Source organism: Pelodiscus sinensis, chromosome 7 (assembly GCF_052426305.1).
Source record: "Pelodiscus sinensis isolate ZL-2025 chromosome 7, ASM5242630v1, whole genome shotgun sequence".
Taxonomy (NCBI): Eukaryota; Metazoa; Chordata; order Testudines; family Trionychidae; genus Pelodiscus; species Pelodiscus sinensis.
In genome coordinates this window covers 20,798,573-20,815,116 of record NC_143058.1, presented here as the reverse complement: position 1 = coordinate 20,815,116, position 16,544 = coordinate 20,798,573, and the positions used below count along the sequence as shown (strand labels likewise).

At 40.7% G+C, this 16,544-nt stretch overlaps 1 protein-coding gene across 5 annotated transcripts in view; it reads right to left on the bottom strand.

Annotated features, from left to right (window-relative positions):
* Positions 1-296: 296 nt before the first annotated feature.
* HNMT (histamine N-methyltransferase) overlaps positions 297-16,544 on the bottom strand; it is a 35,399-nt gene continuing 19,151 nt past the window's right edge. For all 5 annotated transcript variants that reach the window (XM_025181641.3, XM_075933307.2, XM_006117044.5 and 2 more), the window contains 4 exons: positions 14,625-14,732; positions 9,666-9,796; positions 6,538-6,631; positions 297-2,351 (listed from right to left, as the gene is read on the bottom strand). In XM_025181641.3, the coding sequence (XP_025037426.2) occupies positions 1,996-2,351; positions 6,538-6,631; positions 9,666-9,796; positions 14,625-14,732 (689 nt within the window). In that variant the 3' untranslated portion in view covers positions 297-1,995. The remainder of the gene's footprint in view (positions 2,352-6,537; positions 6,632-9,665; positions 9,797-14,624; positions 14,733-16,544) is intronic.

Here is a 16,544-nt window from a genome sequence, read left to right as displayed (position 1 = left end):
GGTGCCCTCCCACAGTCTGGCACCTGAGGCAGCTGCCTCAGTTCGCCTCATGGTAAGGCCAGCCCTGGCTACCTTGAGCAGAACTAGTGCATGTCTGTCTGCCCGAGCTGGGAAGCATTTTCTTAGCTTCCTTGTAGATGTATTTCAAGTCAGACATGGCTCTATGTCTTCAGACAACTTCAAAAAAAAAAAAAAAGCCCCTTCTTGATGAATAGCTTATAACGTAGCTGCCATTAGGCCAGAACCAGTCCTGGTGCGCCTTTGTTGAAAACAAGAAGAACCCCACTGAGGTCAAATCTGTTTGGGCTTTTAAGTTTTATTTTTACATTTTGTGAGTTATGGAGGACACCACACACACACAGTCTTTGTTACACAAGAGTAAAAACACATAAAAACAAATAAGGGAAAGTGAAAATGTAAATATGAGAGACGGTTTTAGTTTAAAAGATCAGCAGCAACTCATCCCTATGGAGAAGGTGCAGGCTACCGTACTCTCTGATCCACTGCTTCAGAGATCTGGGCATCCAATATAATGAGTCAATGCAGCTTGCATGCATAGAAGTTACAACTGCCATTGCCCATGGAGCTTCTTCATTTTGAGAAATGGACTACAGCTTTTCCTTTCCAGAATCAGTTGTGTATATGCCTCAGAGTCATAGGAAGGGAAGTTACAAGTGAAACAAAATGGCTATGTCTAGACTACATCCCTTTTTCGGAAAAGGGACGTAAATTAGATGTATCGCAATTGCTAATGAAGCGGGGATTTAAATCTCCCGCACTTCATTAGCATAAAAATGGCTGCCTTATGAAATAAGGGATAAGGGATCTTTCAAAATAGGCTTTATTTTTTGAAAGATCAGCGTCTAGACTGGCGCTTTTCTCCGACAAAGCTCTGTGCCAAAAATAAGTGGCAGCCATTTTTATGCTAATGAAGCACGGAAGATTTAAATCCCTCCTTCATTAGCAATTGCGATATGTCTAATTTACATCCCTTTTCCAAAAAAGGGATGTAGTCTAGACGTAGCCAATAAGGGTACGTCTAGACTACAAGGTTTTGTCGACAGAAGTTTTGTCGACAGATACTGTCGATAAAACTTCTGTCGACATAGAGCGTCTAGACACATTCAGTTCTGTCGACAAAGCAAGGTGCTTTGTCGACAAAACCCTGTAGTCTAGACGCAACCCTACAGGCAATAACACCTTCTGTCGACAGAACTCTGTCGACAGAAGGTGTTATGCCTCATAAAATGAGGTTTACCAGCGTCGACAAAACTGCTGAGTTCTGTCGACGTTATGGTGTAGTTTTGTCAACAAAAGTCCACTTTCGTCGACAAAACTCAGTAGTCTAGACACACCCTTAGTGTGGAAATTCATGAACAGGAGAGCAGTGGTATGAGATGGTGTTGCCTACTAGAGGGCAGCAGACCCTTGCAACTAATGTCTGCCAAAGATAACCAGAAATATGTTGTTTTGAGACATTTTCATAACAACTTGAAAACCGCATCAGTAGCAGAGGAACCAACTCCAGGATCAATAGTGATAGGGGAAGAGTTTTGTAAGCTACACTGAGGGGTGGTACTGGGGATTTCCAAACAGACTTAATTTTAAAAGAAATGTTGTGGCTGGATAGTATATTTAAATCATAATGAAAGCAGTTCAAGGTCATTGTTACTCCTTACCCATCCATCAGAAATGTATTGTTTTGTATTTGAGTGGCTTTGATTAATGGTGCCAGTTACATATATGCTGATTATAGAACTGCCATATAATAAAGTATAACTTGCTAAATAACCAGTTATGTATTAATATATTTTTGAAGGATTAGTAGTGTTAGTGTGCATTTGTAATCATAGCTATTAATAATAATTTCCTGTTTCTAAGGACATACTCCAGTAAGCTTAATTTTCAGCGTATGAAACACATACAGATATTTAAGTGGTTAGCTATTTGTATGGGAGCACTTGTTTTTGGACTGAGAAATCCAGGAGAACTTAGTCATGGTTCTATCACTATTGCACTCAAGCTGTTATTAAAGAAAACCTTTCCACCTTTTTCTTCGCTGCATTCAGGTTTTTTGAGTTCTTCCATTATTTCATTTTTCAGATCAAGAGGAGCAGTTTTACTAAAATAGCAGGTTTCTGTCAAAAAATCCAACAGCAGCTCCCCCTCTTTGTTTCCTGCAATAAAACAACTGGTTATGTCCATAGTGGATGGAAGTTCATAGATCTGATACTTCAGCCCTATTATATCAAGTTGCTCTTTGATGTCAGCAGATGAAACATATAAGCAAAGATCATTTAGAGGTAAGCGAGGTCCATATTTCTTCCACAGCTGTGCCCAGCCGCTGGTTCCTGGCAGAGAAATCATATTAAAACCTCTTAAAAAGAAGAGTATTTAGTTTCAGATGTATTATTCTAAGCATTATAGTCCCAACTCTGAGCTGAACCTTTCAGAGGCCCAGCCTAGGAGATACAGCTCAGGACATGGGAGCACAGATGCTATATTGAAAACTAAATGGGTGGAACCACAGTGGAGCCAATGCAGTCTTGGTGGTAATGGGGGGGTGAGGGAGGAGAAAGGAAAAATGCAGAACACAGAGATCTACACCCCTTGCCTCTGCTTCCCTTTTATCAATGCACAGTGGGGCTTGAAGGAAAGCATAGGATGGATTCACCCGCAAAATCCCCACTCACAAGGCAGCTTGTGAGGCCTCAGGGAGGATTCAGCTGGGAACCTCCTTATGCAAAAATTCATTAAAGGCCTGATCCTGTTGCTACTACTATCAATGACAAAACTGCTACGAGGCAGGATTGGGTCCTTACTAGGGCTATCTAGAAGACTTGTGTCTGAAAAAATATAAGGATTATCCATTAATGTTAAGGCTTTTAAATGTTGGGTTGTATCTGATATTTATAGGGTTAGGCTGTACAAGTTGTTGAGAGCCCAGAGTAAAGGATTGTGCAGAACCACACCATTTATGGCTAGGGCAAAATTCTTCCTTGGAGCTGCTTACGGTACAGTGTGAGTATGGCTGCTGCTACATCCCTTTAGTCCCATTACATGGGCAGGCAGGGGACAGAGGCTGGTCCTTGCCCACTTCCCCTTTGCAGGGTAGACAGATAAATTGGGTCCTGCAATTTTGGCTGGGTCTTATTCAGACTGTATAAGGGGAAGGGAGGAAAGGCTCCTATAGCCTTCCCCAATCCTGCACATGCATGTAAGGACGAGCCACAGGATGGCCCATAGTGATCACAAGTTTGTACGTACATACATTTTTACAGCAACAACCTACTTTCAATGAACAAGGTACCAAGACAGTGGACATTAGAAAAAGAACAGCCAGGGAAGCCGAAGACAATGCAGGACTGATTTCTTTCTTCTCTCTAGTCTCAATTCCATGATTCAGCATTTCCAGTGTAAATCATTTATAAAAAGGATGACACTACCCTGAGTAGGTGGGCTGGAAGTAAATACAGGTCTAATTGAAGACCTGCTGAGAGACAGGACTCTAAACTCCCTTAACTAATAAACCATTCTCAAAAACTGGCTTTATCGGTGAAGTTACGTACAGTATAATAAATACTCCAGTGCTTTAGAGGAGACTCTGATGATATTTTTTCACCTGTTTGAAAATGAGTGTAGAACGCTAATTGCAGAAAAGTTGCTGCTTTCAGTGTTCAGTGACTTGGTGCCATTTCTGAGCTGTGCAATTATACCCTACCTGAGTGAAGCATTATTCTAATAGCTCTCTGTAGGTGCAACATATGGCACTACTGTTGTTTTCAAGATAATGTAAATGGAATGGGGGCTTTTTGATTTGCGATTAAAAAAATTACAGTTTAGCTCTTGTAGTTCTCCCGGTCTCTCAAAACATACAGAGTGGGGAAAATTGAAACCTTCCTGGGGTGACCTTTTTATAAATGCTTTTGCCTATTTATTGTCCTGTAACTTTCCCATCTCACCATTCCTTATCTGTTTCATTCCCTCTCTAGTTCTTCTCCTTCCCTTAGTTTTTTATTATTAATTATTATTATTATTATTATTATTCTCTGCTATTCTAAGCTGCCTCTGATTCAGTTTTTTTCTTTTCCTTGTTGGTTCCATTGTTTTCTGCTCTTCTCTGTTCTTCCTTTCCTTGCCACCAGTTTGCCTCTCTGGAGTAACAGGCCACTCTAGTTTTGTAATTCCACCCTAGAGACTCTTGTTCTGACTTAGGCTAGAGGACTGGCCTATCAAAAATTGTGTGACATAACTCAGATTGCAGAAACATCGTTACCATGCACATAGTTTTCTGAGGGCAGTCTACACATGCTGGCAGATCGACATAGCTGTAATCAATGCAGCAGCTGGTGATTTAGTGGGTCTGGTGAAGACATGCTAAATAGATAGAGAACACTCTCCCATCCATTTGTGTTTTCCACCTTTTTGAGAAGTGTAAAGGAATCAATGGGAGACACTCGCTCGCTGACACAGCACAATATAGCCAATGTGTAGCTCTAAATACGTCGACTTCAGTTACATTCTTCACGTAATTGAAGCTAGGTAAGTTAGATTGATTTTTATGAGGGTAGTGTAGGCCTAATAGTACTAATTATGGATGTGGATTGACTCATGCAATTGTGAATTATGAGTTGCATTTTCAAAGAGAAATTCAATAAGGAATTAGACCATGAACAAAACTGCAACAATGTATGAGGACTGCAAATATCTTCTGCAATTAGTTCAAATTTGTAAAAGTTTCTTTTGACTGTGTTCAGCCCCCATTTTGTGTCTGCCTCCCATGAATGTTCTAGTGAACATGTTCACTTGCAACTTGAAGGGAGTCAAGTAAATATCCCAGAACATTCATGGACAAGAAATTTCAAATTTAAATTCGTGAGTATCTGCGAGGAACCTGATTTCAAGAGCTATTCTCATGGAATCAGGAGGCTGAAACGTGTTACTTGTGTGCATAATCAAAACTATTGTAATTTTAAATATGGAATACTTACATGGAACAGCTTGCTAACAAGCTACCAGCCAAAAATGATTCACAAACAATTTTGAACAGTGAATTTCTGTATTGTCTGTAAAAACACAATTTTCTCAAACACAAAAAGGGATGAGCACCATTCTTTAAAATATATATTACAAGTTTGCTCAAATCTAAAGAGGTCCAGTTCCTCAAAGGTAGTTAGCTGCCTAGGGGCCCTGCTGAAGCAATTGTAGATTAATATTTACATGTCTTAGCATTGATTACATCTTACTATATCCTAGCATCATAAAATCCCATATACCTATGTGGGAAAATTTCCCAGAGAGTTATGTTAGACTCCAGTCATGGTAACACTAACATATTCATATTCATCTTATGTCACCGTACTGTAGAATTCTAATTTATTCTATGTTACCAGATTGCTACTGAATCGATCATACGGTATTTTCTATGTGAAATGGCCAATCTAATTCTGCAGATGAGATTTTTCCACAAAATGATGATATTAAGGAAATGGGCAGTTAAAGGGGAAAATAGACCATATGTCCACCAACACCTGTTATATGGCACAATAGAGCACCACTGCTGCTGTTTACTTAATGCCACATGTATCTAGGAGTTACCAGTCTCTCTGCTTCATCCTAATGCATGCATAGCTTCCTTGATATCAGTCGCATGATTCACTTGAGTAAGGGTGTCAGGATCAAGCCTGTTTGGTTCATTGTCTGTCTATTATGAGTTTATCATGATCCTTGTTGGTTTCATAGAATGTATTGCAAAGAGAGACGTTGTGGTCAGAGAGAAAAAAAATTGACAACGTTTCCAAGATTCTGATTTGTGCATTTCAAAAAACTCTGTTTTTGTGGGCTTTGACATATAGGCTACATCTACACTGCAGGCTTCTTGCTCAAGAACTGTTTTGCACCAGAGTTCTTGTGCAAAAGGTCTTCCACAAGAGCGCGTCCACACTGCCTTGTGCTTTTGCTCAAGAGATGTGCTTTTGCGCAAGCGCGTCCATGGCAGTGTGGACGCTCTCTTGTGCAAGAAAGTTCTGGTGGCCATTTTAGCCATAGGGGTTTCTTGTACAAGAAATTCATGTTGCTTGTCTACACTGCCTTCTTGTGGAAGAGCTCTTGCGCAAGACGAATTATTCCTCATGGGAAGAGGAATATCTCTTCCGTAAGAAGCCCTGTTTTGTGACGCTGTACTGTAAATTTACTTGCGCAAGAATGTGCGTGCAAGTCTAGGCACCCAGCAAGTTTTTGCACAAGAACAGCTGTTCTTGTGCAACAAGCCTGAAGTGTAGACATAGCCATACAGTCTACTGTATATAAAACACAGATCTCATATACACACAGAAGCTCCCCCCCCCATAAATGCCTGTCTTGTGGGCTGATAGTTCACTAAGCTAGAAGCTTAAGATCTACAGGACAGAAATTAAAGTAATGGAGAACTGGTCTGTAATGAACATACATGCATGCACACATGAACTTGCACAGACCTCAGAGATGTGCATTCAGTTCTGGACTGAGTGTGGAAAGAACCCACTTAAAATCACCTACCTGAGACGAGAATAATGAGCAGCTTAGCTTTAGCTTCCAGGAGACTGTGAAAGTATTGAATAGTCGCAGGGATATCTTTTACATAGTAGAGCATCTGGAAAGGAAAAGAAATATTTTAAAGCAAATACTCCAAGCCTGAGAGCTTTCCTTAGAGACTGATGGCAAATGCAGAGGTGTGAGCAGCCCCTGTGTGAAGCCAGAAAGCAGGCAGAAAATGAGCAGACAGTGGAAGCAGCCATGGGAGGGTGCCCCTAAGAGGAAACTGATGCTGTAGCTACACTAGAGAGCTTACAGCACCAATGAAGCTGCACTACTGCAGTTTTCAATGTGGCCACTCTAAGCGGATGGGAGAGAGCTCTGTCAGTTTCATTACTCCAGCCCTGGCAAGCGGCAATATCTATGTTGGCAGGAGCAGCTTTCAGCAACTCCTGTTATGTTGTATAGAGATGGAAAAAAATGCCTTGAAATAAGGGACTGTTAGCAACCCTAAAAGTTGGCTCATAAATAACTCAAGTGGGTTTACTACAAGCCCTGAGTAAGAGGCATCAGTTAGTTGCTTAGATCCACAATTTAGTCCCTGGTCCCCCCTTTGCTCCAGTAAGTAAGCTGCCACAGCCCTTAACTTGGTGCAGAGGAGGAAGTTACCAGCTCCAACTCAACTCTGAGGACCAACATGATGTGGGGGAGTGCAGTGTATAAACTCTTCCCACGTCCCATGCATTTGCATGAGAGGAAGTGGCTGCTCTCATTCAGCAGCAATATGGGTACCCTGGACAGAGGAGTGAGGGGATGTCCTATGCCCTCTTTCACCTTACCTAGGTGTGTTGGGCAAGTGATGATCTTGCCCAAAGTGTTTTGTTCAGGTTTGCATTGAATATCTTTTTAAAAAAAACAAAACAAGAACTTCTATATAATTGCTGAAAGTTTTACTGGTGACACCATTTCTAGCCAATAAAAATAGGATGTGTCCAGAATAATGTAAGTTATGTACAATACACAGAGTGACTTCGGGATCAGACTTTATGAGTACTGTAGCATTTCTGCTCACCTGAGAGATCTCCATCACAGTGTGGGGAGTTTACTCTGCTGTGACTAGGGGTTTGGAACGGGTCCCATATGAGGAGAGATTAAAGAGATTGGGACTTTTCAGCTTGGAAAAGAGGAGATTAAGGGGGGATATGATAGAGGCATATAAAATCATGAATGGTGTGGAGAAAGTGAATAAGGAAAAGTTATTTACTTGTTCCCATAATATAAGAACTAGGGGCCATCAAGTGAAATTAATGGGCAGAAGGTTTAAAATAAATAAAAGGAAGTTCTTCTTCACACACACACCTGTGGAACTCCTTGCCTGAGGAGGTTGTGAAGGCTAGAACTATAACAGGGCTTAAAAGAGAACTAGATAAATTCACAGAGGTTAAGTCCATTAATGCCTATTAGCCAGGATGGGTAAGGAATGGTGTCTCTAGCCTCTGTTTGTCAGAGGGTGGAGATGGATGGCAGGAGAGAGATCGCTTTATCATTACCTGTTCGGTTCACTCCCTCTGGGGCACCTGGTATTGGCCACTGTCAGCAGACAGGATACTGGGCTATGGACCTTTGGTCTGACCCAGTATGGCCATTCTTATGTTCTAGTTTGAGTATAGTGTCCAGTTCTGAGCACTACATTTCAAGAAATGTGAAGAAATTGGAGAAGGTCCAAAGAAGAGCAACAAACATGATTCAAGGTCTAGAAAACATCACTTATGAGGGAAGACTGAAAGAATTGGGCTTGTTTAGTTTAGAAAAGAGAAGATGGGGAGGGGACATGATAGCAGTTTTCAAGTATCTATAGGGGTGTTACAAGGAGAAGGGAAAAAATTGTTCTCCTTGGCCTCTGAGGATAGGACAAGAAGCAATGAGCTTAAATTGTAGCAAGGGAGGGTCAGAGTAGTTAAACACTGGAATCAACTGCCTAGGGAGGTTGTGGAATCTCCATCACTGGAGATATTTATGAGAAGGTTGGACAGATGTCTATCAGGGATGATCTAGATGGTTCTTGGTCCTGTTGTGAGGGCAGGGGACTGGAGTTGATATCTCGAGGTCCCTTCCAGTTCTAGTATTCTTTGATTCTATCTCATTCTCAGTATGTCTGCTAGGGCATCAGTGTAGAAGCACTGACAACCTAAAAGGCCTGCTTTTTCCTTCTTACTTATCTAATTACCGTGCTTAGAAAACAAAGTAGGTGCCAACACACTTTGGGTCCAACTTTGCTCCCACTGAAATCAGCAGTAAAATTTCACTTGACTGCCACAGAAGTAGTACAGGTTAGGCATTTTATTTAATAAAAGTTGCCCCTCAAATGAACCTCTGTGTAATAGTTCACACTCCAGGAAAATGGTGTTAAGGTTCTGTAATTTTCTGAATGACACCACTAACCAGGTTGTGTGGTGATTTCATCACGGAAGTGTTTAATGTAATGTTTTTAAGATCCCCAAGATTCTTATGGCAATGTCTGGTTCACACACATCTCTTCATGTGACATCACTAATCATTCTTGGGCTTTATCTTCCCTAGCACCTTGTCTTTTATCTAATATAATAAGAAGTTACTAATGACTAATATAGATGAGCTATTCCAAGGTAAAAATACAGTGGAGATAAGGCACTGCAATTTGACCATCAAGTAAGGTCAAGCTCAAGCGAGGATACAGTGCTTACCTCACCCAGTTTAACTGATTGTGGTGCCTTGTCACCACTGTGTTTTTACCTTGGATTAGATCCCATATTAGTTACCCTAAGGGGGGAAATACACACATTTTAAACAGTGATGACACAGTCTATGATAACTTCAGTGAACCTAGAAGTACAAAGAGAATTTCACAGAGAGGAAATTTTTAAAAAACATTAGCTACCATTTATTTCTTTGATTGCCACCCTTAGCCTGAGTAATGAGGCTATTGGGCACTAAAGAGGCCTTGATGTTCCTTAGTTTTCATTTCTGCAGCTCAGTTATGCTTTAAGTACTTTAAAGAATTATAAAGAAATAAACTCACCCTTCTCCAGATTAAATTGCACTGTGAGGTCACATACCTTAAAGGCATACTGTTTAGAGCTGGATCCTCAACATTTACTCTGCATAATTTTTACCTGTATCATGTGAATGAATTCCCATTTCTTAAACTCTTTTTTCTCCTTGATTCGACTTTCATATTCAGACGACGTCTCCTTATGCCAGGTAAACTTTATGTTCTCAAGCTTTGAAGTCTTAGCGACACGTTCTAAAACACAGAGAGGATAGTGTCTAGTTGATCTCAATTGCAAATATGGAAACAAATTCCATTCAGAATTGTTGAACATGACACATTGGCATCATTGTTAATGGAATAAAAGGATATTAAAAATTAAGCCGATAGTACATGAAAAAATAAAGGTAATAAATAAGCCCAGTGGGAGAGTGATTGGTCAGACCTTTATGAGATGAAGTACAAATGGGAGCTGATGCTGTGCAAGACTTGCACTGGGTTCTCTTAGCTGTGGAGACTTTTCTGTAGAGATGAGTAAAAATTTGATAGCTTCATCTGGGTGCAACTTCCTCAAAATCCTAGACCCATGCTTTAGTCTGATTCATTACAGAAAGGGGAAACGTTTAGGTCCTCACCCCAACTGATCTAAATTATAAGTGTGTTCAGAGCCAGGCCTTTTGTTCAGGGTCTTATATTTACCAGTGAAAGAAAAAGAGGGTATTTTACAGTGATACTAATTACAGAAGAGTGATAAAAGAAATATTTGCAGCATTGTTTTAATGTGTGTACGAAGAGTGAATATTAGGAAGAGGGAAGTGTGTTTAAAGAGGGTTCCCTCTGATTCAAGAGTCACCACTGCAGTAATCCTGTTTTATGTATAACTACAGTACTGTGAGTAGTTATATCAGCCTACAGTAGCAGTATCCCGGTAGTAAACTCAGACTAAAATGTGCAACACTTATTCAGGATAGTTTGTTAAAATCAGCACTTTCACACTGCTAAACTGAGTATTTCTCTCTGACGGATTAGATGATGATATATCTGTGCAGAATAGATGAGAAATGCTCCAACAGTACTTGTATTTCTCTCCTTTACTTGTGGAGATGAGCCACCATTCTTGGATGCTACTGCTGCTGCTGTTACTCTGTCTCTTCCATTTACCAGTTATTGGCCTCCATGCCCACAGTTCAAATCTAATTTGCTATTTTAAACTCATCAACCATCTGGCAGCAATCCCTATCACCATCACAAATCTGGTACAATCTGGTTCAATTTCATAACTAGACAATCTGCAAGGAGACATTAACAAAACTGGATTACTGCCTAACCCAGACAGTGTAGTTCCTTTATGTAAAAATCCAGAAAAGTCAAACTGGTTTGGATAAAATAGAAGTCTCCACCTAAAAATTCATCTGAAACCCAAACATTCCCTTTAGCAGTTCTGCAAAGTTCTATTGATTCGTTTCCTAGTTTATCCCAGATTTGCATGGCAGTTCTCTGCTAGGGTCCTCTTCTTGGTTTCAGAAGAGAGAACAATTCTTGTAGCTTGAACTGAAGCTGGACATACAAGGTTCTTGGCAGTACAAAGGACCTTTAATGTGTAAACTAGAATCAGACCCACAATGTTCAATGGTTGTATACTGATAAGCAAACTCAGAAAGTAGCCACTCTAGAATTCCTCCACAGAGGGACTGTCAGTCATTGCAATCTAGGTGGAGACTTACTTGGAATCACAGCAAAGACACAAGTTCATCTAGGGTAATGGACTCATGTGGATTAATTTAGAGGACTAACTTGTCTATCCCAGAGAATGAATAGCAGACAAGGTTGTGACTTCTGAATTACCAAACAGAGTGCATTACCAATTCTCCAGGAAGAGAGAATAAAGCTAAAAACCTAGGTTAATATGTGTTGTGTAAATGGTTATCCCTTATAAATCAACAGAATTTTAGTTAGAAATCCAGTTTAGAATTTCATTTTTAATTTAAGAATTTTAAGCATAAATGTAACAACTAATTTTTTCCTTATTACCTTTCCTGTAAAAGTGCCCCAAAGATGATTATACAGCCAGTTAACTGGCTAGAGATTAGAAATGGTCACAAAATACACAAAAATTACATGAAAGCCGTCTTATGCACTGTGCTTCTCCCAAAAATTCAGACAGTTATGAGAGTTGACAGAAGGATCAGAACTATTGGATGCATACCCAAAGCAAACTGTCCAATCATTCACTGTTCAACCATCACTAGTCTAACTCTGGGCAAGCTAATAGTTAATGGGTAAGCTTGCACTACAGCTCTAAGATAGACTATTTTTTACTAAAGGTTGCCTATCCACTATATTTTGTGCTTATGTCCTTACATGTACTATACACTACTTTTTATAATGAACAGAAAGCTGTTGGTGATAGAGCCAGCTAGTGAAAAAATGGTGTGCTTCCTGCAAGTGTCTTGAGGTTTCTCCAGGTGATGAACTTACTCACTGAGGTAAATAATGGCGATGTCTCTAGGATTTCCTGGAGAGCATTTCAGACTGCACAAGTTTCTGTATGCAGCATTGTTGTAGTTGTGTTGGTCCCAAGATATTAGAGACAAGATAGCTGAAGTGATATCATTTTTTGTTGGATCAACTTTTGTTGTTGAGAGAGACAAACTTTTGGAGCATCTCCTGAGTGCTTCTTCAGGTCACCTGCTTGTCTGTCTCTCTTAACCAACAGAAGGTGGTTCAATAAAAAGTATTATCTCATCCACTTTCTCTCCAAGTTCTTTCATGTTAGGAATGCTGTATTTTTAAAGATGTCCTCTAAGGCTACGTCTAGACTGGCCCCTTCTCCAGAAGAGGCATGCAAAGCAGGCAAGTCAGAATAGGGAAATCCGCGGGGGATTTAAATATCCCCCGCGGGATTTAAATAAACATGGCCGCCGCTTTTTTTCCGGCTTGGGGAAAAGCCGGAAAAGAGCATCTAGACTGGTGCGATCCTCCCGAATAAAGCCCTTTTCCGGAGGATCTCTTATTCCTACTTGCAAGTTAGGAATAAGAGATCCTCCGGAAAAGGGCTTTATTCCGGAGGATGGCGCCAGTCTAGATGCTCTTTTCCGGCTTTTCCCCAAGCCGGAAAAAAAGCGGCGGCCATGTTTATTTAAATCCCACGGGGGATATTTAAATCCCCCGCGGATTACCCTATTCTGACTTGCCTGCTTTGCATGCCTCTTCCGGAGAAGGGGCCAGTCTAGACGTAGCCTAAGGGTATATCTACATTGCAATTGGCACTTATGGCTGGCCCAGGCCAGCTGATTCAGGCTCACCAGGCTCAGGCTTAGGTTAAGGTTTAATTGCAGTGTTGATATTTGGGCTTAAGTTCCAGCTCAATCTCTGGGATTTTCCCAACTTGTAGGTCCTAAAATCCAGGCTCCAACCCGAGTTCAAACATCTACACTGCAATTAGACAGTTGTGTAGCCCAAATCCAACAAGCGCAAGTCAGTTGGCACAGGCCAGCTGTGGGTTTTAACAGCAGCGAGACAGACATATTCAATGTTAGCCTTTTTAGATGGAAGAAAACCGTGTCTTCTTTGAGGGCATCCTACACATTCCAGCATTCTCTATGAGGAAGACGCAGAGCCTGATTCTCCACTGCCTTACAGTTTGGGTAGTCACTTACACATTTTGATCTGGTAGCAGTCTGCACCCATGTGGTGCAAAGCTGGCCGTCTCTTCTCCCAAATGCGTGCAATCCATATGTAGGAACTGGTTCACCCATTAGCAAAATATGTATAGCCACCTATGGATGGAACCCAGTAGTTGTTTGACTGTACATAACTGATTAAGATTGGAAATCAAAATGAAATAATTTAATTTAAACTTGGCCAGGTACAAAAGCTAAATACTCACACTGTATTAGGCATGCCAGGGCATTTTTTCACAAAACAATCAACGAAGTTCTGGGGCTTATGGATAGAGGGATGTTCTAAGCAAAGATATTTTGAATTCCACCTTGTACACCACCTCTGTGTGTTGGGCAAGCTAAATAGTCTCCATGCCTCAGCTATCTAATTTGTAAGGACTATACTTAATTCCATAGCGTATTATAAGGGTTAGTTAGTTAATATTTGCAAATCACTTAAATAATTCTTGGCATTATTATTAAACACAACCTTAAGAAGACCCCTCAATGCCATTCTGGGACACTGAGTCAGTACCGTCTTAGGAAAGAGCACCATATCACTAAATCACAAACGCCTTCTAAAACGTCAAGGTTTTATTTACAGCTTTCCCATCCAGTCACTGGACCTTGTCTAGTTTATGAAATCTGACCACTTAACAATTTAAGGTGATGTGACTCCAGACAACATTATAACAACGTACATACTGATAAAAACTGTGATAAGGGTGTGTCTAAACTACATGGCTCCACCGATGGAGCCATGTAGATTAGGCTGATCGGCAGAGGGAAATGAAGCCGCGATTATTTAAATAATCGCGGCTTCATTTAAATTTAAATGGCTGCCGCGCTGAGCCGACAAACAGCTGATCAGCTGTTTGTCGGCTCAGCGCGCTAGTCTAGACGCTCCCACACTGACCTGAAAGCCCTTTATCGACCTCCCTGTTATGTCTCATAGGATGAGGCTTACCGGGGAGGTCGATAAAGGGCTTTCATGTCGACAGGGGAGAGTCCAGACTGCCTTGATCTGCCGACAAACAGCTGATCGGCAGAGCGGGGCAGCCATTTAAATTTAAATGAAGCCGCGATTATTTAAATCACGGCTTCATTTCCCTTTGCCGAACAAACAAATCTACATGGCTCCATCGACGGAACCATGTAGTCTAGACGTATCATAAGAGTGGGATATTGCAAAGGCATCTGTGTAGTTATAGGGTTTCTTCATGCAGAGCTCTTTGCAGGATCAGTTCCTAAGACACTGCTAAGAAGGCAGGAGCCTGCAATATAGCTGACAAATTAACAATCTTAAATGAATATAGAAACATTTTTTCTCTTTTTAAGGTGAAACTGGAACAAAAAGCCATATAAAGATAACATGCTAGCCCGTAGTCAACTTTGTTAAATGCATTTGCTAGTTCAGATACCTTTGTAGCTGAGGATTTGTTCATTGCTTGGTTCTATCACCTCATTGTTAATGGCAACTCCTGGATATTTGGCCTGTACTTTTGAGAGAATCTGAAGGTCAATTTCACCTGGGACACAAATATGAGACACAATAAAAAAGATTAGCTCAAGGATAAATGTGAGCATTCTACTAGCAATCATCCTTCCCCAAATCCCTAACTTTAATATAGGTCTCAGATCAACTACCTTGGTGATTAAATCCACTGTTTATGTACTGGACAGGTATCACACAAGTTCACACAGTGTAGGCTTCCACATATTGGGTCTAGCTCTGGATCCACACTGCAAATCTAGGGCATTTCTAGTCAATACTAACTCAGGCTGGTGTCAATCCAATGAACCAGAAGTAAGAACCTGTGTATCCTACTAGCAAGTCCCAAAGCCATCACAACATTCCTCCATTTGCATTTCACAAGGCTATTTACAAAGTCTTTTATGTTTTAATTTGGAGAGTAAATTAGGAGGATTTTGTCCCAAAGGTTAATTGGCTAATGAGACACATGAGGAGCAAAGAAAAAATAAGATTAATTTGAAAGCTGAAGTAAATCTCCATTTTCTTTTTTGGTGCTTAAAGTGCTTTGCTCTTTCTGTGACTGACTAAGCTGAATATTGTGTGTATGTGTTTACCGTGTAAAGCAAATGTAACAGCACTGACTCTCTATACACAAGGGATCATTCAAATCTGCTGTAGTGATTTTATTGTTAGACCTAACATATAAATTCCTAGCCCAATATATAGCAGCAGGAAAGCAACAAAATAGGATGTTAGTTTGCATGGCAAAGGAATCCAAGAACACTGCGCTGAATACTTTATAAAGGCATTGTTTGGACTGTACTGGCTGTAGAGTTTTAGTGTCCAGTGTTGGTCACCTTATTTGTATAACCATTCCATTGTGGTAGACAGAGTGAAAACAGAGGAAAACTAAAATGAACAATTAAATAGAGGGTCTTATTTCTATGGAGCAGCTGAACTTAGTCATGAAAAAAAGACAAGACTGAAGTATTTAAATTATGTTAAAGTGTAATTTTGTTGACAAGAGTAGAACTATGGGATGAGATAGAAGATAATGGAATGTATGCAAGAAGAATTTATGGAAGGGTGGTGAATATTTGCAATGGACTTCCAACTGGGTAAGTGGAGTCAAGAAGCATTAATGTGCAATGAAAGCTTTGTTATCTGGCACTCATGAGGAATGGGGCTTGCCAGTTAATTGAATGTACTGGATAACAGAGCTTATTGCTCTGCTTCCTCCTGCTACCAGCAGGTCTGGCTCCCAGCAGTTCAAGGCAGGCTGAGGGAGAAATAGGCACCTGCTATTGCATCAGCTGGTAGTGCTAGCTGTCAGAAGCCCTGCAACAGCCAGCTGGACAGGCGGGATTCAGGTGTGCACCCCTGAAGAGGCGGAGGTATTGTGTTTTGGGGCAATACTCGTTGACAAAGCTTTCACTGTACTTAGGCAAAAATGGGTATCTGTGGTGAACTGGTAAGTTGAAGAGATACAAATGTATTTTAGAATGTCCTCTTCCCATGCTCATTCCCTGCCCTCCTCCCCACCAGCTTGGATTGTTGTTTTTTGTTAGTTTTTGAACACGTAGTACTTAGGATTCCCATTATCCATGCTTCATTTTATCTAATCTCATGACACGCTGTGAGGTAGGAAAGTATTATTATGCCCATTTTACAGATTGGGATCTGAGGCACTGAATTGTCTAAGGTCACACAGGAAATTGGCAAAAGAATAGGGAACTGAATTCAGGTCACTATGTCCCAGTCTAGTGTCCTAATCCCTAGACCATCCTTCTTCTCATACCACTGAAGATATGAAGAAATCCAGGTCTTGTTTCCAGTCCTACTATGTGCCTCTACAGTTTGTAAGTAT